The sequence below is a fragment of the Chrysochloris asiatica genome, unplaced genomic scaffold (assembly GCF_000296735.1).
Source record: "Chrysochloris asiatica unplaced genomic scaffold, ChrAsi1.0 scaffold00007, whole genome shotgun sequence".
NCBI lineage: Eukaryota > Metazoa > Chordata > Mammalia > Afrosoricida > Chrysochloridae > Chrysochloris > Chrysochloris asiatica.
In genome coordinates this window covers 10,506,554-10,529,912 of record NW_006408525.1, presented here as the reverse complement: position 1 = coordinate 10,529,912, position 23,359 = coordinate 10,506,554, and the positions used below count along the sequence as shown (strand labels likewise).

The window sequence follows — 23,359 nt, the reverse complement described above, 5'->3', positions numbered from 1 at the left end:
CAGGGGCCCTGACACTATAGATGATGCTGTCATTTCAGTCATTCCATTCAATCCTCAGTTATCTGTAACCCCACTTTAAATGGCGAAGCTACAGCTCAGGGGGTTAAGTGATGGGCTGAAGGGCCACTGATCCCAAAATCCCAGGTTCCAAAACTGAGCTTCAGTCAGCCTTCTTCAAACTGGTGGGGAAAGTCGATCTAAGCCTCTCCACCCACCAACACACCTGCACAGCCAGTGGCTGTTCCATTACTGTTAGCTAGAAAACAGGTGTGTGTTGTCTGCGTCTTGTTGCATTCTTAGATACCTGTTAAAGAAATAGGACTGGCCATAATAAAGTCACACTATCTGATCCTGTGTCTATCAGCCTTAAATGGTGTGGTATAGAGCCCCCATACAACTAAAGATGAGATTTATCTTCCAGGAACACATAAACAAGAGCCTAGAGTTGAGACCGGGGTGGAGTAGAGCACAACTAGGGGAAAATCCTAAAAGTAGCCACTTACCCGTTCGTGGAGGACACTGAAGAGTGTGCCTACTGTGATGCGCTCATACACAAGGCGGGTGGTCTCCAGGTCCTGGGACAGGCACACAGCCATCAGCTGCAGTAGGTGGGGGTGCCGCAGCTTACTGCAGAGAGAAGCAGCGTCAGATGGGCACGGGACACAGGACAGGATGAGAAGAAGGATGCTGTCCTTTCTTCTCTAGGCCCTTTGAAGAAATCCTAAACAAGTATCACTTGCACACACAGTTTCTCAAAGAAAACAGAGGGAGGATGAGTGAGAGGGTGAGGGGCTGTCTGTTATGGAATCTGTGGCCTCTCCCTCATCAGACCCTGAGGACTGAGGGTCATCAGACAACAAGAACAACGTATTTTGCATACATCATCTCAGAACCTAACAACCACCTGCAAGATATGTATCGTATTCATTTTAGAGAAGGAAGCCAAGGTCCAGGAAGAAGCAGGAACTTGCCAGATGTCTCCCACCCCATTCAGTCTCACATAAAAGCCCACGCTGTTTGTATGCTTCCAGCCATCTTTCTTGGGTCCTGTTTAGGCTGATATCCACTTGAAGGCTTTAGTGGCACTGGTGTAAAACCAAGAATTGAGATGCTGACACAGCAAGAGCAAAAGGACCTAACCTCTGAGACTCCAGATCAGGGACAACTTAGCTCTAAGCAAACAGGGCAGGCACACACTGTCCTACATGACCCTGGGCAGAGCACGGGGCAGCCCTGGGGCTGTAACACAGGAGCCAGAAGAGGTCTGGTGCCTGGACCAGTGGAATCAATCAGCTGACAGCATTGAGCCCCTCACCAACACCACCCCCTTTCCTCAGGCTATCCTTTAGTTCCTCTTTATTTCCCAGCAGTCAGGAAACAGAAGGCTGATGGAGACAGATGGGTGCTCCACACCTAGGCAGCCCTGGCACAGGCCCAGGCCTCCTCACCTGCTGTGCTCCTGCTCAGCAATCAGCAGGTCAGCCAGTCGCAGCCTGCTGCAGTGCGGGTGGGCTGGGACATTCAGCTCCTTCACTGTGACCCTGCTCCCATTCCACACCAGGCTACAGGGTGGGGAGAAGAGGCCAGAGATGGAATCCAGATGTTTCTGTACCATTGAGCCCTCCCTCCCCCAGGTACTGAAGCACTCCTGGGGAACTTAGGTGCAGGAGATAAGAAGCTGCTGCAGGACTTAGTAGGGAGTGACCTGATGGAGTTTGAATTTTAGAAAGACAGGTTAGGCTGGGCCCGCCCAGAATGACAGATCTGTATATGCAGAGGACAGAAGGCCGCCTGAGTCTGGCAAAGGCCTTTTCTTGGCTAATGTTTTAGAGTTTTAGAAGGATGTTTCCTCTAAGTAGGAAAGAAGACTCGAGGTTCCTGGCAGCTGAGAGAACTTGACCAAGACCTCTCGGATGGCCCCATGGGCACCAGGTCTCAAGGGATGAGAACACCTCAGGAGCTTTGTCACAGACAGATGTTGCTTCTGCTGCCTCTGCCGGGTTTGGCAGCTGAGAGGTGGTAGCTGATGTCTATTTGGGTACTACCCGGGACTCAATACTTTCGTTGGTCTAGACATTAAGCTGCCTCTCATTCTGTAAAAAGCAGAAGGTTTAAAACACTTTACTGAGTCATTTTTCAGAGAAGTAGTTCTCAGACAGAACGGATTCTGAGGCCAGAAAACCCCTGGCAATGTGGGCAGACATTTTGGGGGTTGTGGGAGTGCTAGTGGGGAAATCCTACAATGCACAGGGCAGTCCCCACCCCAAAGAATTATCCAGCTGAATGTGCCAGTAGTGCCAAGTCTGAGAAACCCCAATCTAAATATGTTTGTAACTGTTTCCTTGTGTTTGGGAAGAAACCCTCCACATGAAAGGAAATCACAACAGCCCCTGGGAGTGTGTGACCAAATGAGGCCTCATCTGGCCAGCTCCACTTACTTGGTCATAACCATGTAGGGGCCACTGAAGAACGAGAAGGTGGGTTCGTCATCAGCCTGGATCACTTCCTTTTCTCCAATTACAGGAAGAGATCCTAGATAGGCCAGGTGCTTCCCACCTGTGAGGTAAAACTGAAACCCAAACAGAGCCTCACATTATGGGGAGAAAAGGCAGAGCAAACTAACTCCAGAATTCTATCAGCCCACTGAAAAATAATGTGAGCTGCTATCTACCAACTTACTGAATGCCCCTATGCACTAGATATTACCTTTTAGTTTGAATTCTCTTTAAACTTCTGAGAAGCCCTGCAAGTTTAAAGAGAATATAAAGTAAAGGTTGTAATAGTTTTTCCCTTGTACTAAAGAGGAAACTAAGGCTCACAGAAGAGGATGGATGCCTGCCTGAGGTGCCAGGGCTGGAACTGAGGGGGCTGTTTACAACCAAAGCCTGCATTCCCTCAACACGCCCCCTTCCTGGTGCCCGGCTGCCTCTACTCCACCAACTCAGGAGCGGGGGCTGACATTGTCAGTGAATGTCACCCACTGCCAGCAGCAGGATGAACAAGGGTCCACAAGTCACCATTTGTCCTCAAAATAATTTTCAGCTTTAAAACTCGATTCCATAAAGGTATTTCAACAATACTCACAAACCTGAGGTGGGGTGAGGTGAGGTGAGTGAAGCCTTCTGGCCTCTCTTGGAAAAGAGCATTTTCTAAACTCCCCAAATTGAGCCCAGCTTATTTAAGGGATTTCACCTAAATTTTCACTTTTTTTTTTTTTTTTTTTCTTCAGTATGGACAAAGAAACACTAGGGATACTTTTCCCCAAAAAGGCAAAAGGAAAAAAACACAAAAACACTCCACTTGGGAGAGAATAAGGAGGCAAGAGCTGGACAAAGATGAGGGTGGGGCCTGAGCCAGGTTGATTATCCAACTGGGTCCTGCAACACTGGCCTTCAGAGACAACTTCTTACCTTCCCAAAACCAAAGCTGTAGATATTTTGGGCAGCAATGACTCCAGCTTTAAGCAGTCTGTTAGGAGAGCCAGTAGGGTTTCTAGAAATATTTTAGGGGTTAGAGGGGAGAAGGAGGGAAGGAAGGAAGAATTAATTTAACATTTCTACCCAAAGGATCCCTGGTAGTCTAGTGAGTATAGTGTAGTTGGGCTGCTAACCACAAGGTCAGCAGTTCGAATCCACGAGCTGCTCCACAGGAGAAAGATGAGGCTTTCTGCTCCTGTAAAGATTGACAGCCTCGGAAATTCTATCCAGGGTTGCTGTGCATTAGGACTAACTTGAAGGCACACACACCACCACCACTATCCAAAGGAACAATACTGAACCAAGGCTTCAGAATGTACAATTAGTTTAGTTTTCATTACTTGGCTTTTTATCACGGAACTGTATATAAATGACAGCGTCCTGGTGTGGCTTTGTAGGATATGCACTGGACCGCAAAGGTCAGCTTTTCAAACTCATCAGCCACTTCTTGGGAACTCTATACAGGGTCGCTATGAGTCGAAACAAACTCAAAAGCACTTAACAACATATATCTATGGCATCCATCACTCTCATCTGTCAGTTTGTCATATTGTGATAGCTTTTGTGTTGCTGTGATGCTGGATGCTAAAGCACCAGTATTTCAAATCCAACAAGGTAACTCATGGAGGGACTGGTTTCAGCAAAGCATCCAGACTAGGAAGAATGGTCTGGCAATCTACTTCTGAAAAATGAGCCCATGGAAAATCTTCTGGATCATAACAGAACACTGTCGGATATACTGTTAGAAGCTGAGTCCCCTAGATGGGAAGGCACCGTGGCTGCAACACTGATTGTGGAGACTGGGCAGAATCAGGCCACATTTGGTTCCACTGCCCAGGGTTGCCATGAGTTGGAGGTGACGTAATAGCAATAACAACACAGATGGAGTAACAGTCAGTGAATCTCAACTCTCCATATTCATGTCCTTGTATAGAAAAAGGGAGATCTATAAACACAGTAAGTTATTACCAACATGACAGTGTGACTTCTAGCCTGGCTCCTTGAGGATTTTTTTGCCCTAATATCTCTCCTTCTGGTATGGTGCTGTGAATCAGCACTGGACTGTGAACCACAAGGTTAGCAGTTCAAACCCACCAGTTGCTCCTTGGAAACTCTATACAAGGTCGCTATGAGTCAATCTCCTGCCAGCTGCGGGATGGGATGTTTGTTATGAGGACATTCAGGCAGCCCTGTGGAGAGGTCCAGCATCCAGCACCAATCTGCCATCTGGGAACTGGATCCTTCAACCCCAGGCATGCCTTCAGGTGACTGCAACCTCCTGAGAGACCTTGAGTTAACCCATCCAGCCAAGTCACTCGCAGATCCCTGACCTATAGACAAGTGTGTGAGATGTAATGTTTTCTGTTCTCTGAAACTGCTAGACTTGGAAGGGATTTGTAATGCAGCTAGTACAGTACAAATAACCAGTACAAATAATCAGAGTTGGAAATAATCATTAACATTCATCTCATCCAACTTTCTCATTTTACAGATGTTTAGAATGCGGCCTGGGGTCACAGAGAGCAGCCACTGTCCTGCCCACAGACCACACCCAAGCTGCCCCCTGTACTCTGGGACTCCACTAACTGAAAGAGACCTTGAAGTAAGTGCTATGCCTTGTATTTCTTTGGCTCCTGCACCTCACACAGTGTGTCATGCATGTAGGAAGCCCTCAGCTGGTGCTTGACGAGTGAGGACTTTCAGTCGAGACTGAAGGGAAAAAAACAAAACAACCGGTCTGCTGCTACCAGAGCACGGTTCCTTCCTTGGCAAACAGAAGAACCCCAATGGTAGTATGTGCCAGCGAACCCTAGTCCAGGCCTGCGAGGCCCAGGCTCCCTGTGTTCATAACCAGATGTGAATGCTTCGCTGCTGCTTTGGGACATTTTGTCTCCTTGAGACTGAAGGTCTGTCTCCTGGTGGCTGGCTGTCAGCGCCACACTGTTAAAGTGAAGGCTTCACAGTTTGGACTGAAGGGGACCACATGTCCTAGTTTATAACTGGTGTCCAACATTATCATTGACAAGAGTCCCTGTCACTCTCAAAACTGCCTACTGTGGAGGTTAGGTTCTGTGTTCACCCCGAATGGACAGGCTCTAACCTAAGAGAAAGGCACCTTTCTTGCACCAAACCCTCCATATCCTCTAGAAATGATGCCTACATGCTCAGATCTCATACAGACAGAAGACAATGGCTGTTTCCTGACCAGGGTAGCAGACTCGAAGCTGGGGATGGTGATGGTCCCTCAGCAGAAGCAGCAGAACAGGAGGAGCCTATCTGGTTGGGGCTCCTTAGCTGCTGTGTGTGGTGGGGTGGCCGATGGGGTGGAGCTAAGGAGCTAGCTGTGACCTGGACAGCAATTGCAGCTCAGACCAACATCTCTTGCTCTCTTACCTTAATGCCTCAGTCTGTGTTTACCTCGCTCACGCATATGATGCGCACAGCTTGCACAGGTAACTCATGAGGGGTTTGTGTGGTTTGCAAAAATTATATGATGCACATTGTTTTGTGTAAAAATATACATAACTAACCTTAAGAAAAAAGGACTCTAATTATCTACACCCTTTTGATCATGTACACTCTGAATTCAATGCTTTTGGTTTCTGTTCCCCAGCCAGGTCTTGTGTAACACATCCTGTAAAGAATCCTATCTGACAGCGCCACTCACGGGTCTCAGAGGCTAATCCTTATTTCAAGGGCTATTTCTGCCTGCTTCGTCTAGCTGTAAAATAGACATGACATCTAATTTAGAAGTTTCTCAGCAGTTAGATTTGGGCTTTCCTTCCTGGCTGTCCCATCCTACCAGCCACCAGGCAGCTGAGGGCTGGTGGTAAAGAACTGAGACACAGTCCCTGCCCTCTTGGAGTTCTAACTGGGAAACAGACAACAAGAATGTATGGTGGTGGTGGTAGTTGTGTGCTACTGAGCTGATTCCAACTCATAGCTCATAGTAAAGACTGGAAGTCTTTAGTAGAGCAGAAAAGCTCATCCTTCTCCCACAGAGCAGCTGGTGGATTCGAATTGCTGGCCTACAGTTAGCAGCCCAACACTACGCCACCAGAGTTCCTACAAGAACACATACAAGTGAAAAATAATTATAAACTCTGAATGGGGTGAGCAGGACCCAGGGGCAGGAGGCCAGGTGGGAAAGGTGGCCAGGATTGGCACATGTGGGCTTCCAAGACCAGATGCAGGATTCCAGGAGTCATCCTGATGGTTGAGGGGAAAGCCCTTCCCAGATTTTGGCTGAGAGCTGCCCAACCTGATTTCTATTTTTAAAAGGTTGCTCTGTGGGCTGCATGGAGAACTCAGAACAACAGGAGCAACCCCCAGGCCAGCAGTTAGGAGTAACTGGTCCACAGGGAATCAATCATTAACTCCTCTCCCCCAGCAGCCAGCAGCATCTCAGTCACCTGAGATAAAGCAGGACTCAGTCTGCAAGGAAGGACAAGGCTGGCAGCCCAAAAGGGGATTACAGAAAGAGATCAAATAGAGAAAACAAAAGTGTAAACAATTCCCCACCTACCGATCCCACGTCCATAAAGCCTGTCTCCCCAACCCTCCCAGGAGTTTAAAATAAGTGGACCCACCCACCACCGGGTCAGTAGGCCCAGCCTACAGCTGTGATGTGGGTGGGGGAGGGGGCGCTAGAAGGGACTCTCTTACGCCAGCTTAAAATAGCCCAGGAAACAGTCAATTGAACATTTGTGTCCTTTACAACCACAGTAAGAAAGGCACATTCTTCCCAAGGTTCATGGTTCGTTTCGAATACAGAGCTGGCCCTCAGTCTATGGCTCTTTGCCTTTTGTTTAGAGGTTTGGGGGAAATCACACACACACACACACACACACACACACACACAAAAAGTCAGCCAGCTACCAGGCTCCACCCAGACCCTGGAGGATGCTGGAGAGATGGCTTAAGTGCTCTGCAGCCACCTTCTCCTAGGGCCAGGTGCTAGAGGGAGCCCACAAGCAAGGGTGGGTAGGTGATACAGAAACCACTCCATTCAAGGCAGCACTCACCCCGGCATGAGGCCCCCAAACCGGGGTAAACTGCTGACAAGCCGCTGTGGGGAGTCGATCTTTCTCAGAAGCTCACAGGAGAAGCCCTGGAGCACGGCCTGCATGTGAGCGGCGCAGCGCTGCATGAACTCCACCATCTGCAACACACCACAGGGAGCTCTGTGCCGGCCATGGCAGGCACTTCACACCCCAGCCTTCAATGGCACCCTCGCCGTCTTCAGTGGCAGTGAAGGAGGCTTGGGTGTGAAGGTGAATGATCTGAGAACCTAGACAGGGAAATCGCTGGTAAGCGGAGGATCCAAGTGATTTTCTAAGGTCTGGAATGATTGCGGGGAAGAGGATTTCCTCTAAGTCCATCCCTTAGTAGATGAGAAAGGTGGAGTGACTTTAATGAGCAGGAGGGTCTGAGGGAGGAAAGGAAAGGAGACCGCCCTCCTCCACCAACTGTACCGCCCTAGGTGATTTACACGACACCACCTCACCAGGGCTGCTAAGCAGCTTCAAGCCAGTTATTTATTGCCTCTGGCTTTCATCTGTGAAACCTACCAGAGGAAGGGTGCTGTGAGAGTTAATGCATAAAAAGCATTGATGATGAATGGTAAATGCTAGTTAGGGATCAAATTGTAATTGTTCTTTCTCCATGCTGCTCACTAGACGTGCCTGACACTTTACAGCTGATTAACCTGCTTCCATTCCAGAACTGTGTGTCCAATACTAAGACCACCAGGAGCCATGTGCTGTGTCCCAACCCAGTCTCCCCAGGTTGTGGCTGCAGGTTGGCGCCCTTACCGGGGAGCTGCGCTCCTTCCCCGCCGTCAGGGCCCAGGTCTGAGGGCTTCGGCCCTTCTCATCGTGCAGTCTCAAGTCACCTCCCGCATCCAGGAGTTTGCTGAGGATCCACTGGTTGCCTGAAAATGCTGCTGCATGGACCGGGGTGCTTCCATCAAAGCAGCGGCTGTGGGGAAACAAGGAGTGTCACTGGGCAATGTTCCCCTCTTCCACTAATGGGGGACTCAAGGACAACACAGGGTTCCCTGTCCTCAGAAGGCACCCTTCTGTGATGAAGATTATTATAATACCATTTGTCAGGCTCCAATCTCTGCCCCTTTCCATTCTTCCCTCAGTCCTTCAAGGAAGGATCATTTCCCAGTTTAAGGATAAGGGAATATAAGCGCCAAACAGCTCTATACCCAGGGCCAAGTCTGGCTTCATGTCTAGGTTCTTTCCCTGACCTGACACTGGATGCACTGAACTGGTCTGCTCATGTCTGCAATGTCCTGAGTCAGCTTGTCCAGCACAGCCTAACCAGGGACCTCTCTCTACTGTAAGAATGTGTCTGTATCCCAAATCCTATGGGAAAGCCCAAACCCACCATCAGTGAGTGAATTCCGACTCATAGCAACCTTGTACTGGGTTTCAAAGGCTGTAAATCTTTACAGGAGCAGAAAGCTTCGTCTTTCTCCACTTAATGACTTCGTGGCTGGTGGGTTTGAACTGCTGACCTTGCAGTGCTTATCCTATAGCGCCACCAAATCCTATGGTTGTTATTCTTAAGTGCCATCGAGTCGTTTCCGACTTACAGTGACCCTGTACAGCGCTTCCAAGGAGCAAACTGCCAACATTATGCTTCACAGTCCAGTGCTGATCCTATAGGGCCACACCAGGAGTCCTTAGAGCCTTTGACTCTGTTCTGACTCATAATGACCCTGTGTAGGGTTTCACAGGAGCAACTGGTGAGCTTGAACTGCTGACCTTAAGGGTCAAAATAACATCGCAGTCTAGCACTTTAACCCACAGAACCACACCAGAGACCCACAAAACTCTGCTCTCATTAAGGATCTAAAACTCATCACCAAAACTACTGAAGGTTCTCAGCAGCATGAAGGAATAACCTGTATCACGTCCAGAAACAGTGCAGCTGTGATAGGGACCTGCAGCTTCCAAATCTGATTGCACACTGGATTCACCTGGGAAGTTTTCTCTCTCTTTAATTGAAAGAGAAATACAAATAGAGGAAAGAAAGACATTTATGTCTGTGTAGACAAGGGCTCTGGTAGCGTAGTGGTTACGAATCGGGCTGCAAACCACAAGGTCAGCAGTTTAAAACTACCAGCTGTTCCGTGGAAGGGAGAAAGATGAGGCTTTCTGCTCCCGTAAAGATTTACAGCCTCAGAAACCCTGTACAGGGTCGCCATGAGTTGGAACCAACTCCACGGCACATAACAACAACAACAGACAAGGGAACTTCAAAACATACATGGGAGATTCCATCATCTTCCACAAAGTTATTGAAGCCCCCTCATGTATGTAAATCTTTTATTTTTAATAGCATGAATAAAATATCCTATATAGGCTGTTCCGTATCAATTTTTAAAATTTAATAATAAAAAAGTTTTCTTCCAACATTGATAAGACGCTGTTTTTTCTTTTTGTTTGTTTTAAGTAAACACATTAAGATGGGAAGTTATATTATGACTTTTATGATATTCTTATTCCTGTGAAAATCAGCTGGGATCACACAGGCTGTCAAAACCTCAGTTTTGGGTCTGTTAAGTTGGAACTGTGAAAATACCTGTCTTCCCCTACTTGTCAAGGAAGTATTTAAGTCTGTACCTACCTGGATCCCACCACCCACCCACTGCCAACCAACCCTGTATAGGGTTTCCAAGGCTGTCATTCTTTATGGGAGCAGAAAACCTCATCCTTCTCCCGTGGAGTGACTAGTGGGGTTGAACTACTTATTTATAGTACCACTAGTGCTCCTTTTGTTCCTGGAAAGACCCCCGTGAAAAGTAGAAGTGGTACACAAAGAGAAGGATACTCCCAGGTAGCTGATTCATTACTTTGTGTTCCATATTCAAATCTGGGCCAACTACTAAACTCATTCTTTAAAACCACAAGAGTCCTCCTGGTGTGGTGCTGTGGGATAAGGCCTAGACCACAAGGTTGGTGGTTCAAACTCACCAGCAGCATCTCAGAAACCCTATATAGGGTCACTATGGGTGGGGACAAACTCAATGGCACTTAACAACAAACAAGACCTAATCAAAAGTCCTCCTTTATACTCCCGTGGTTCAATAGGGAATGATTGCTATCAGGTTTGACAGTGAGTGTTGGAATGTAAATGTAAAATGTTTGGTAACAAAAGGAGGGGAGTGGCCAATTCTGCAGTCCAGGAGTGGAGATCCCTGGAACCATCAAGGGAGAAAAGTGAAGTGCGACCCTGTTCAGAGAGGTGGTGACCCTAGGGATGGAGGCAGAGGCAATGATGTGGACAGAAGGAGCGGCTGGGGACTCTGGACTCGAGTGGGGGCGGGGAAGCAGGAGTGTGGGGTGTACCCTTTGGGTGTTTGATGATGCATGCAGGGGATTGTGATCATTGCAATGAAATAAAGTATGATAAGATGAATGTAAAGATAATGTTCACCCATGTAAACTAACACATAATTCACAATTCAAAAAAAAAGTCATCCTTTAGATGAAGTGATGACAAATATACCACTTGATGAAGAACTTCACTGTGGGGCAGATTAAACTGCTTAAGCAAATAGAATACAGATTAGAAGTTATAATGCAGGGATAGAAATATGCAAACAATGCTGCCAAGGACTAACGAATTACACTAATATCATAGCACCAACAAAACTGCTTAGAAAACTTCTATTAGCAGTTAGAGCTATGTTTCTAAGTAAAGACAAACATTTCATACAAATATTTCAAAATTCAGACTATTTCACTGATGTCAATTAGCAAAGATTTTTTGCTTTAAATGTTTTATCAAAATTTGTTGCCTAATATGCCAATTCATCTTAAGGGAACACTCATATAGATACTGGTGTTATTATACTTACTGATTTGGGTCTGATCCATAATCCACTAGAACATCAACTAATTTCGTCAGACCCAGTAAGGAAGCAATGAAAAGCGCTGTCTGGCCCAGGGAGTTAACTGCGTCAACATAAATTCCTGCAAGCAAATACCAGGGGTCAATGCAATATCAGGCATTTCCCTAAAATGTGTATCAAAGTCTAAAATCAAGGGCACTTGGCATGTGTAAATAGAGCAGTCAGAAAGAAGAAAGTTAACTCCATTTTAAAGTCTGCATACATCTAGAATCCATGTTGAATTTTAAAACTGCCTTCTTTAACAGTAGTCCCTCTATAACTTGGAGATACTTTTTTTTCTCTCTGATGTCTGGCAGGTGCAGGATATCTGAGGTCTGGCAGGTACCTGTTCCCAGAGGATCTTCCTGCCTAAGAAATGCATGATATGATAGTTTATACATTCAAGGTCTTAATGAGCAGCATTATCAACAAATCTTTACAAACGACTCATAGAAACAGGAATGAGTGAGAAGGCAATTTTCATAGCAGGTTACCATACAAACTTGTTCTGCCATTGTCCTGTGACCATCTTGTAATGAACTGAAGCGCATATATGTCAAAAAGTATTGCTACTAGGATTTCAGTTCACACATGTACAGGTTAATTGCAAATAAAACATGTTTAAATATTTGTCTCTGTGATCAGTGGATAACTGCAGACAAGTTCTGTCAGTAATACACCTGTCTTAGCTTACTGCTGCTACTGCTGCATGCTATCCAGTCAGGTCCAATTTATAAGAACCCTCATTTCCTGGAGTCCTGGTGTGGTGCTGTAGGATAAACCCTAGATCACCAGGTTCGTTTGAATTGCAAGGTCAGCAGTTCAAATTCACCAGCCACTCCTCAGAAACCCTATACAGAATCACTATGAGTCAGAACCGACTTAACATCACTTAACAACAATATAGTGTTTCCGAGGCAGTAACTCTTTGCAGGAACAGAAAGCCTGATCTTTCTCTTGCAGAGCATGTTTTGGGCAAAACTCGCTGACCTTGTAGTCTGTAGTCTAGTGCTAATTTTACAGAGTCACTGCGCTTCCTAATCTCTTTGCTATTGTTGTTAAGTGTCATTGAGTCGGTTCCGACTCCCTGCATAGGATTTCCAAGGAGTAGCTGTTGAGTGTGAACCACTGATCTTGTAATTCAAAGCAACCTTGCAGTCCAGTGCTTTCTCCCACAGTAACAAGACTCCTAATCTCATGGTTATTGTTAAGTGCCATCGAGTCAGAGTCAGTTGCGACCCTTATAGGGTTGCTGAGGAGCAGCTGGTGAGTTTGAAGCACCCACCTTGAGGTTCAAATCGACCTTGTAGTCCAGTGCATTAACCCACAGCACCACACTAGGACTCTTACTCTCACTGGTGGTGGTGGTTATGTGCTGTGAAGTCTTATTAGGATGCCTTAAAAAAAAAGTATTTTTCGTTTTTGTTGTAAAAACTATTTTGAGGTAGGGATAATACCAAATTTTTAACAAACCTCAAGTGGGCAGCTTCCCAAATCATTGCAGCTTTGCAACAATCTTATGGGAATGTTGCTTCACACAAAACAAATTCTTAGATAGATCAAGCATTTTAAGGAAAGGTTGGAAAGACCTCAAAGATGAGTTAAAAGAGGGAAGAAAGACTGTCAACCTGGACGAATGAGGATACTGAATTTCAGAAACTGGTGGAAGATTGTAGAATTACCATGGATGCAAAAGTACTAAAGACAGGCTCTAACATGGTTCAACATTTTCAATTTAAAGCAAACATCTTGGTAACAAGCTTTTGGCTTAATGGGTACCAAAAAGGCTGCACAAAGATCAGCTAGCTCAAAGAGCTGATCTTTCCATGTCTCTTAAGCAAGACTGAAGCTTTTATTAAATGAATTCGTAACCAGAGATGAGTTTTGGATATAACAATATCACCCAAAAAGCAAGGTGCAATCAAAGCACTGGCTTCTGAGAGGATGTGCTGAGGTGGTGAAATTCAAGGCAAAATGTAATGGTGACTACTGGGGTGATTCCAAAGGGGTGATCTTGGTAAATTTTCCTGAAAGACAGAGGATGATCATGAGGGCTTATTAAGAAGGATTTTAAGAAAAGTAAACATTGCAATGGTGAGAAAAAGGCCAGGAAAGTTGCACCAAGGAATGTTTTTTTTTTCTATCATGACAAAGTACCTGCTCATTATTTGAGAGTAAGTAGGAAGGGCTATCCTATGAAAATTTTGAAAACTTATCCCCACATTCACCCTCTAACCCTGATCTCAAAGTACATTTAAAGGAACATGACTTGAGTCCCCTGACGATACCTAAATTGCCATTTAGACATAACATGAATGGAAGAGTGCAGAATTCTTCAGAGAAGGTTGTTGTTAAGTGCCGTCCAGATGCTTCGGATTCATAGAGAGCCTATACAGAGTTTCTGAGGCTGTGAGTCTTATCCTTTTCCCACGGAAAGGCTGGTAGTTTTCAGTGCTTATCCTTCCTCTAAAGGAGCTAGCAGCATTCCTTTAGAGGAAGAATAAGAGAGACAGAAACACTGCATTCAGAAGTGTATGTTGTTGTTGCCGCTAGGTGCCATTGAGTAGGTACGGACTCATCGGGACCCTACACACAATAGAATGTAACACTGCCTGGTCCTGGGTAACCTCATAATTGTTGCCACATTTGAGCCCATTGATGCTGCCACTTTGCCAATCCATCTTGCTAAGGGTCTACCTCTTTTTCTCTGACCCTCCACCTTACCAAACATGGTACCCTTCTCAAGCGACTGGTTCTTCCTGACAATATGCCCAAAGTATAAGACGAAGTTTGGCCATCCTGGCCTCCAAGGAGCACTCTGGTTGCACTTCTTCCAACACAGATTTGTTAGTTTTGGCAGCCCATGGCACTTTCAATATTGTCCTCCAACACCATAACTCAAAAGCATCAATTCTTCTATGGTCTTCCTTATTCACTGTCCAGCTTTTGCATGCAATTGAGGTTACTGAAAATACCTTGGCTTGGGTCAGGCACACCTTAGTCCTTAAACTAACATCTCTGCTCCTCACTTAACACTTTAAAAAGGTCTTGTGCTGCAGATTTGCCTTATACAATATGTCCTTTGATTTCTTGACTGCTGCTTCCAAGAATGTTGATAGTTGATCCAAGAAGAATGAAGTCCTTGACAACTTCAGTCTTTTTTTTTGTTGATAAGAATGTTGTTTATTGGTCCAGTGGTGAGAATTTTTGTTTTCTTTACAATGAGATGCAATCTATACTGAAGGCTGTGTTCTTTGATCTTCATCAGTAAATGTTTTAAGTCCTCTTCACTTCCTGCAAGCAAGGTTGTTATCATCTGCATATTGCAGGTTGTTAATGAGTCTTTCTCCAACCCAATGCCATGTTTTTCTTCATATAACCCAGCTTCTCAGATTATCTGCTCAGCATACAGGCTGAATAAGTATGGTGAAAGAATACAACCCTGTTGCACACCTTTCTTAAACCATTCAGTGTTCCTATGTTCTGTCCGAATAACTGCCTCTTTGTCCATGTAGATTCCTCACGAGCACAATAAAGTGTTCCGGAATACTCGTACTTTGCAATGTTGTCCAGAGCTTGTCATGATCCACACAATCGAAAGCCTTTTCATATTCAACAAAGCACAGGTAAACATCTTTCTGACATTCTCTGCTTTCAGCCAACATCTATTGGACATCAGCAATGACATCCCTCGTTCCGTGGCCTCTTCTGAATCTGGCTTGAACCTCTGGAAGTTCTCTGTCAATGTATGCTTGCAGCCATTTCTGAATTACCTTTAGTAAAACTTTACTCACATGGGATATCAAATATATTGTCCGATGATTTCCGCATTTTGTTGGGTCACCTCTCTTTGGAATGGGCACAAATACGGATCTCTTCCAGTCATCCAGTTGCCTTCCAAATTTCTTGGCAGAGATAAGTGAGTGCCTCCTGTCCCGCCTCACTTTCCTGAAAGATTTTAATTTTTATTCCATCAATTCCTGGTGCCTTGTTCTTTGCCAATTTCTTCAATGACCTTTAGACTTCCTCCTTCAGTATCATTGGCTCTTGATCATATGCTACCTCTTGAAATGGCTGAGCATTAAACATTTCCTTTTGATACAGTTACTCTGTGTATTCCTTCCATCTTCTCTTGATGCTTTCTGCATCATTCAATAATTTGCCCAGAGAATCCTTCAATAACAAAAGTCGAGGCTTGAATTTTTTTCTTCAGTTCCTCCAGCTTGAGAAATGCTAAGCGTGTTCTTCCTTTTTGGTTTTGACTCCAGATCTTTGCACATTTTCTTGTAAAATTTGGCTTTATCTTCTCGAGCTGACCTTTGAAATTTCCTGTTCCATTCTTGTACCTCCTCATTTCTTCCATGTAGCATCTCTATGCTGGAGAGCAAGTTTTAGTCTCTTCTGACATCCATTTTGATCTTTTCCTTCTTTTTTGTCTTCTTAATGACTTTTTGCTTTCTTAGGTACTTTGTCAAAAATCAGTTGGTTGTATGCGGGTGGGTTAATTTCTGGATTCATCATTCTGTTCCATTGATCACTGTATCTTTCATTATACCAGTACCAGGCTGTTTTGACCACTGTAGCCATGTAATAAATTTTGAAATCAGGGAGTGAGAGGCTTCCCACCCGGTTCTTCTTCTTAAGCAGCGCTTTGCTTATCCTTGGTCTCTTTCCTTTCCATACAAAGTTTGTAGTTGTTTTTTACCATCTCTTTGAAGAAAGTTGTTGAATTCTGGATTGGGATTGCATTATATGTGTAAATTGCTTTGGGCAGTATTGACATTTTCACAATGTTATATAAGTCTTTCTATCCAGGAGCATGGTATATTCTTCCATTTTTATAGGTCTCTCTTGGTTTCTTGTTCTGTAGTTTTCTTTGTATAGGTCTTTTGTTTCTCTGGTTACATTTATTCCTAGATAGTTCATCCTTTTTGGTGGCTATTCTAAATGGTATTGTTTTCCTAAAGTCCTTTTCAGCACTTTGGTTATTGGTAACATCATTCTTCAATTTGTCATTCCCAGCATAGTTAACCATGTGGTTGTCAGATTCAAAATGGCCAATACCAATCCATTTCAACTCACTAATGCCTAAAATAGGATGTTTCCATTTTCTTAATTTCCTAGACTCTGGAGTCCTGGTGTGGTGCTGTGGGTTAATGCGCCAGACTGCAAAGCCGTTTGAACTGCAAGGTCTGAGGCTCAAGCTCACCAGCTGCTCCTTGAACACCCTATACAGGGTCGCTATGGGTCGGAATCGACTGGACGGCACTTGACAACAACCCTGTAGAGGTAACTCTTCTCCATTTGCATTTTGAGTGCCTTCTAATCTGAGGGGCTCAATTCGCAGCACTATATCTGACATTCATAAAGTTTCCAGCGACTAAACACCCTAAAAGCGCACTTGAAACCTGTCTACCTCGTTAGTGTTTAAAATACCTATAGCTTTAATAACTACAACTCACAAACCACCACAGATTAAAAATTGAGTTATGGCCCAGCCCAGGAACACAACTCTCTCATGCAGATGGCCCTTATACAGCGTTTCCAACATCTTTACTAAAGCTTCACAGATAATGAGAACCTTATTTTTCCCTCCAAGTATACTTCAAATGGCTTGCTTTCTGTGATCATAACACAAATACAAACCCCACCAAACCTGAAGACTCATCTAATCTTATTAAGTACAAGCGTTAAAAGAAAGCCACTCAGACTGCGTTTCCTCCCTCTCACTCCCCTGAACAGGAGAGAAGAACGATCATCAATGGCAAGCGGCAGTCGCAAAAAAGCAACACCGAGAGCCAGCTTCACGCTCAGGAGAAAACGCTGTGCCTCTTCCTCGTGGTTTTCGGTGCTCTACACGATCAGAGAAGTTTCTCTAGTAACGAACTATAGAAATGATCCCTGAAAGTATAGTCTTAACAACAATTCGAGTTTCTCTCTGAAGTAGGCGGGCGCTACATATATTCAGCTGATGGTGAGGTATTTTTTTCTTTTTTTAAATTACGTTATTCCCTTCAAATGTATAATCGTTAGTTATCTAAGGTGCTTCTTTTAAGACTAAAACTTCAAAAACGAATTTTACATACTCTTGAGTTTCCAAGAGCATTCCAAACTGTTAATTAACATACAGCTGCCAAACAGCCAATCACACGCCACTTACTAACACCAATCCGCACGCATTCACGTCACGTTCGGTTACGTAAGTGCTGACGATCGCACAGCGCGCCGGAGCGTCAGCAACCGTCGTAATCATGCTTTTTAAGTTTGCTGCCCTGGTTGAGAATGAGACGTCTTCCCTTAGAAAAAGCAAAGTGTCGATGCTGAAAGCGACAGACATTGATATCTGTCATCGAGTCGATTCCGACTCATAGCCACCCTGTTTAGGGTTTCCAAGGAGCTGCTGGTGAGTTTGAACCGCCAACATTATAGTTCAAACCGACCATGCGGTCCAGGTCCAGTGATTTATCCTATGTTGTTGTTGGTAAGTGCCGTCGAGTCGGTTTCGACCAATAGCGACCCTGAACAGGGTTTCCGAGGCTGTAAATCTTTACGGGAGCAGATTGCCTCATCTTTCTCCCGCGGAGCAGCTGGTAGTTTTGAATTGCTGACCTTGCGGTTCGCAGCCTGATTCGTAACCACTACACTACCAGAGCTCCATGATTTATTCTATAGCACCACACTAAAGGGCTTGGTGGTGGTAGTGATGTGCCCTGGAGTCGATTCCGACTCATAGCGACCCTGTACAGGGTTTCCAAGGCTGTAAATCTTTACGGGAGCAGAACACCTCATCTTTCTCCCGCGGAACAGCTGGTAGTTTCGAACTGCTGACCTTGCGGTTCACAGCCCGATTCGTAACCACTATGCTACCAGAGCTCCTTAAAAGGCTTAGCCTCCATATTTAAATTTTTTTGTAGATGAACAAATGTGTTTTCTGCTTAAAGCTTCAGTAACTTTCCAGCTCTTGGCCTAAAGCACAATTTCTCTACACAGCTTGTTAAGTACCATCGAGTCGGTACCGACTTATAGCGACCCTGTGCACACAACAGAAGGAAACACTGCCTGATCATGGGCCAACCTCACCATTGTTGCCACTCTTGAGCCATTGATGCTGCCACTTGGCCAATCCATCTAACTCGGGGTCTTCTTTTTCCACTGACCCTCCACCTTACCAAACATGATATCCTTCTCCAGCGACTGGTCCCTCCTGACAATATGTCCGAAGTATGAGAGACGAAGTTTAGCCAATATGGCCTCCAAGGAGCACTCTGGCTGCACTTTTTCCAACACAGATCTATCTATTGGTTCTTTTGGCAGCCCATGGCACTTTCAATATCCTCCAACACCATAATTCAAAAGCATCCGTTCTAGTCTTTCTTATTCAGTGTCCAACTCTCGCATGCATATGCATGTGCACAGCTTACAGGGACTTATATGGCTAGCCCTCAACCACCACTCCGGTTTCATTTTGCACCACTCTCTCCAACCACACTGGCCACGTTTCACTTCCTCATACTTTACTCACCATACTCGGCTTCTACCATAAGGGCCCTAAATCCATTGTTGTTTTTGTTAGGTGCCATCAATTCTTAGCGACGTTATGCACAGCAGAACTAAACACTGCTCGATCCTGGACCAACCTCACTACTGTTGCCACGCTTGAGTCCACTGATGCTGCCACTTGGCCAATCCATTTCGTTGGGGGTCTTCCTCCTCTTTTTCTCTGACCCTCCACCTTACCAAACATGACATCCTTCTCCAGTGACTGGGCCCTCCTGACAATATGTCCATAAATCCATTGAAGTCACATAAATCCAGCTTCCTTTGAGTTCTTTCTGATCATTAACCAGCAATGTAAAAAGCATTGCCCTCAGGCAGAGTGTGTTTGAAAGTGGATTACTATGACTCCCCTAGCCAGCCCACTGAGGCGCAGTCTCACCCTCTGCCTTGGTGTGCCCTTAATGTAAATCAGGGTACCAGGGCCACGTGGTAATGAGTTATACCCCTTATGACGGTGGGCAGACTGTTAACCCAAAAGCTTGGGTTTGATGTCCTTAAGTTATTGAATCTAATCACTCCAGATAAAGAACTTATTAAATCAACTGACAACACCCACAGCAGAGAGGTTTATTTAGTATTTATTAGACGTTGTTATTAAGTAATATTTACTCTAGTTTTGGAGTTCTGGTGTGGCGCTGTGGGTTAATGCACTGGATGCAAAGTCAGTTTGAACCACAAGGTCAGCTGTTCAAGCTCACCATCTCACCTGCTCCTTGGAAACCCTATAAAAGGTCGCTATGGGTCGGAAATGACTTGATGGCACTTAATAATTCCAGTTTTAACAATCCTAAGTCCTAGTGTAGCACTGTAGGATAAGCACTGGACAGCTAACTGCAAGGTTGGTGATTCAAACCTGTTAGGGACAGAGTAGGAACCTAACAGGCCAGTCTAATTGCACCCCAACACCTGGTACTTGGAGCAACAATTCCAGGCAACCGAGCCCAGCATACCTTCCAAGAAACAGAGAAGTGCTAGACCACCAAAAAATGGTGCAGATGAAGATATGTGCCACCAAGCAGAATTAAACTTGAGGGGAATGAGCCATAAACCCTATAAAGGAGAAGAAAGAACAGAAGGTCTGTGCTCTCTCTCCCCAGCAAGAAAGACTCCCACTTCTCTTCTGAGAAGCGTACTATTCATAGCTTGATTAACCTTGCATGCTACTTGCTGCTTTTTGTCTGTGTGTGCTGTTTGTGTCAACCTTAGTGGGTCTTGCTAGACCTGCAGAAGTCAAGTTACTGGACCCTAACAGTGCCCACCAGTCGCTCCTCGGAAACCCTACACAGGTTAGCTATGAGTCAGGTACCAACTAGAAGATACTTAACTACAACAATTAATATAACATGTAAGTGGGCTATAGTCTTATCATTATAACATTCACACTCAGTCACAAGGGCATCACAGTGTCCCAATAAACATATTAAAAGGGAGTACGAGCTTAACTCTCCTAGTGCTTGTTTGTCTTCATGACTACATCTTATCAGAAGTTACACAAACAGACCAGGTTTCAAGTGGAATAAGGTGATTATTAACATTTTAACAGTGGTTAAAGCAAAGACAGGACAGGGGATGTGGGATGTGTATAAGATGCTTTAAGGCAAGCTTGATTCTATTTTATTATGTTTTTAAATAGCATAAACAATGTGAAGTATATTTTATTTAAGCAAGATGAAATTTCAAGGCACAGTTTTAGACATTAAAGAGGACACAAAGGCACAGATTAGTGTACACTGCTTGACAGTCTGAATAAATTACATTGCTAGCCATGCCGTAGAGTTGATTCCAACCCATAGCAACCTTGTATAGGGTTTCCAAAGAGCAGCTGGTAAGCTTGAACCACTGACTTTGCAGTTCAAATGGCTTTGCAGTCTGGTGCATTAACCCACAACAACACACCGGTCCTCAGCCATGATTAGACATCACTTATCTATCAAGTCAATACATGTTTAATAACATACTGGTACATGCTGATCCATAGATATTATTCATATTCTAAACACATCAATCTCTCTATATTGCCTTTAAAATTTATACATTGAACTTACCAAAAAAGCAAAATCATTGTACAGGAAATCCAAATAACTAGCTTTGTACTTTATGCTACATGTGTGTATACATACATACATATATAATATGTATGTACATACATAAAGAGATACATTATAAGCAATGGGTTTATGGCTAACAATTTTTCTTGTAAGAAAACATCAGACAATCTAAAGCTGCAAAGACATAGTATTAATGTAGGTGAAATGGAAGGAATCATCAAAATAATAGGGAATAAGTTTGTACCTAATTCACACTGCAAACTGTGTTAATTCTGCTTTATATACAAATTTGAATAGTTTCATTATAAACATTATATATCTAATATAAAAGTTATATATAAACTTGTGTTTATACTGAAAGGCAAACCAGTGTTTTGGATACACAACAGTTTTTATGGTGAACTCAGCTTGTTTGTAATCAAGATGCTACCAGAGCTCCTTACAATAGCACATAGGTGACTTTTAAATTATTTTTCCAATGCTGATTTCTGCTAGAGGGCCAAAAGCAATGCTCTAGTGTCTTTGTGAAAAAAAAACACAACTATTTATAACCTTTATATTAGATATAAAACTGTGTTTATAATGAAACTATCCACATTTGTATATAAAACAGAATTAACACGTTTGCAGTGTGAGATTAGGTGCAAACCATTCCCTATTGTTTTCATGATTTCTTCCATTTGAACAATCAAAAGATTCCCTTAACATATATGCATCATGATTATGTGCACAAATCAGTCCACCCATCAGTTACTTAGTGGACCTGGTGATAATCAGAAGAATTCTACTCCTCTATTGGACTCCTGGTGTGGTGTTGCGGGTTAATGTGCTGGACTGCAAAGTCGGTTTGAACTGCAAAGTTGGCAGTTCAAGCTCACCAGTCACTCCTCAGAAACCCTACTACACAGGACCACTATGGGTCAGAACCAACTTGATGGAACTTAACAACACTGGACTGGGAGTTCTGGTGTGGTGCTGCGGGTTAATGCGCTGAACTGTAAGGTCAGTTTGAACCCTAAGGGCAGTGGTTCAAGCTTACCATATCTGCTCCAAGGAAACCCTATAAAGGGTCGCTATGAATCATAACCAACTCACAGCACTTAACAACACTATTGGACCTCTGAGTCCTGTTGTGGTGATGTGGGGTAAAGCACTAGAACGCAAGGTCGGTTTAAACTACATGATTGGCGGTTCAAATTCACCAGCCACTCCTTGGAAATCCTATACAGGGTCACTATGTCAAAACCAACTGGACAGCACCTAACAACAAATTGCACTCTTGGTTTGGTGCTGTAGGATCAGCACTGGACTGTGAACCACAAGGTCAGCAGTTCAAACCCATCAGCTGCAAACCCTATACTGGGTCACAATGAGTCAGAACTGACTCAACGGCACTTAAAAACAACAACATTGGACTCCTGGTGTGGCACTATAGAATAAGTACTGGACTTCAAACCACAAGGCTGGTTCAAGGTTCAAACCACAAGGTTAGTGGTTCAAACCCACCAGCTACTGCTCGGAAACCCTAAAGCGAGCAGTTCATTAGGAGTCGTAAACGACTTGATGGCACTTAAACAAGATTGAGACATTGGAATCCTTGTGTGACACTGTAAGATAAGCACTGGACTGCTAACTGACGAGTTGGCAGTTCAAACCCACCAGTCACTCCTCGGAAACCCTATACAGTGTTACTATAAATCAGAACCACCTTTAAACCACATTGAGATGACAATTAAATACTTAAATAGCTTTCTACTTTTGTGAGTTTTAAACAAAAGGATCATCCTGATTGCTATGCTTTTTTTTTTTTTAAGTTCTTACTGTGAATTATGGGAGAACATCGGTTTTACATTCATCCTATCCTGTTTCGTTTCATTGCAATGATTACAGTCGCCTCCATGCATCATCTAATATAACCAAAGGGTACACCCCACAGGCCTGACCCCCGACTGTCAGCACACAGCCCCTCTCCCTCCCTGAGTCCAGTGTCCCCATCTACTCATCTGTCCACGTCATCATCTCTGTCTCCATCCTTGGCGTCAGTGTCTCTCTGGGTAGGGTCATGCTCTCTGCTCTTCTCACTTGATGGTCCTAGGGACCTCTGTTCTTGGGCTGCAAAATCAATCACTCCCCTCATTTCGTCAAAAAACATCTACCTCTATATTTCCAACCCTCATAGTCAGTCCTGATGGCAGTTATTCACTATTGTACCACAAGAGTCTTATCCCCATATCCTTTCGCCAGTCCAGTCCCAACAGACTGGAAATCATTCAATGGAGGTTCTACCTACCCCTGCCCCATCAGGAACTAGGCTCCCTCTTGAAAGCTTGTGAAAACTTGTAAACCAGTCACTTCTTTCCTGTATAGCC

At 44.4% G+C, this 23,359-nt stretch overlaps 1 protein-coding gene across 1 annotated transcript in view; it reads right to left on the bottom strand.

Moving 5' to 3' along the window:
* TEX14 (testis expressed 14) overlaps positions 1-23,359 on the bottom strand; it is a 135,434-nt gene that overhangs the window by 60,298 nt on the left and 51,777 nt on the right. The window contains exons 2-8 of the mRNA XM_006833635.1: positions 11,353-11,467; positions 8,291-8,456; positions 7,502-7,638; positions 3,411-3,492; positions 2,439-2,569; positions 1,449-1,562; positions 504-627 (exon numbers count right to left, since the gene is read on the bottom strand). Coding sequence (XP_006833698.1) covers positions 504-627; positions 1,449-1,562; positions 2,439-2,569; positions 3,411-3,492; positions 7,502-7,638; positions 8,291-8,456; positions 11,353-11,467 — 869 coding nt within the window. The remainder of the gene's footprint in view (positions 1-503; positions 628-1,448; positions 1,563-2,438; positions 2,570-3,410; positions 3,493-7,501; positions 7,639-8,290; positions 8,457-11,352; positions 11,468-23,359) is intronic.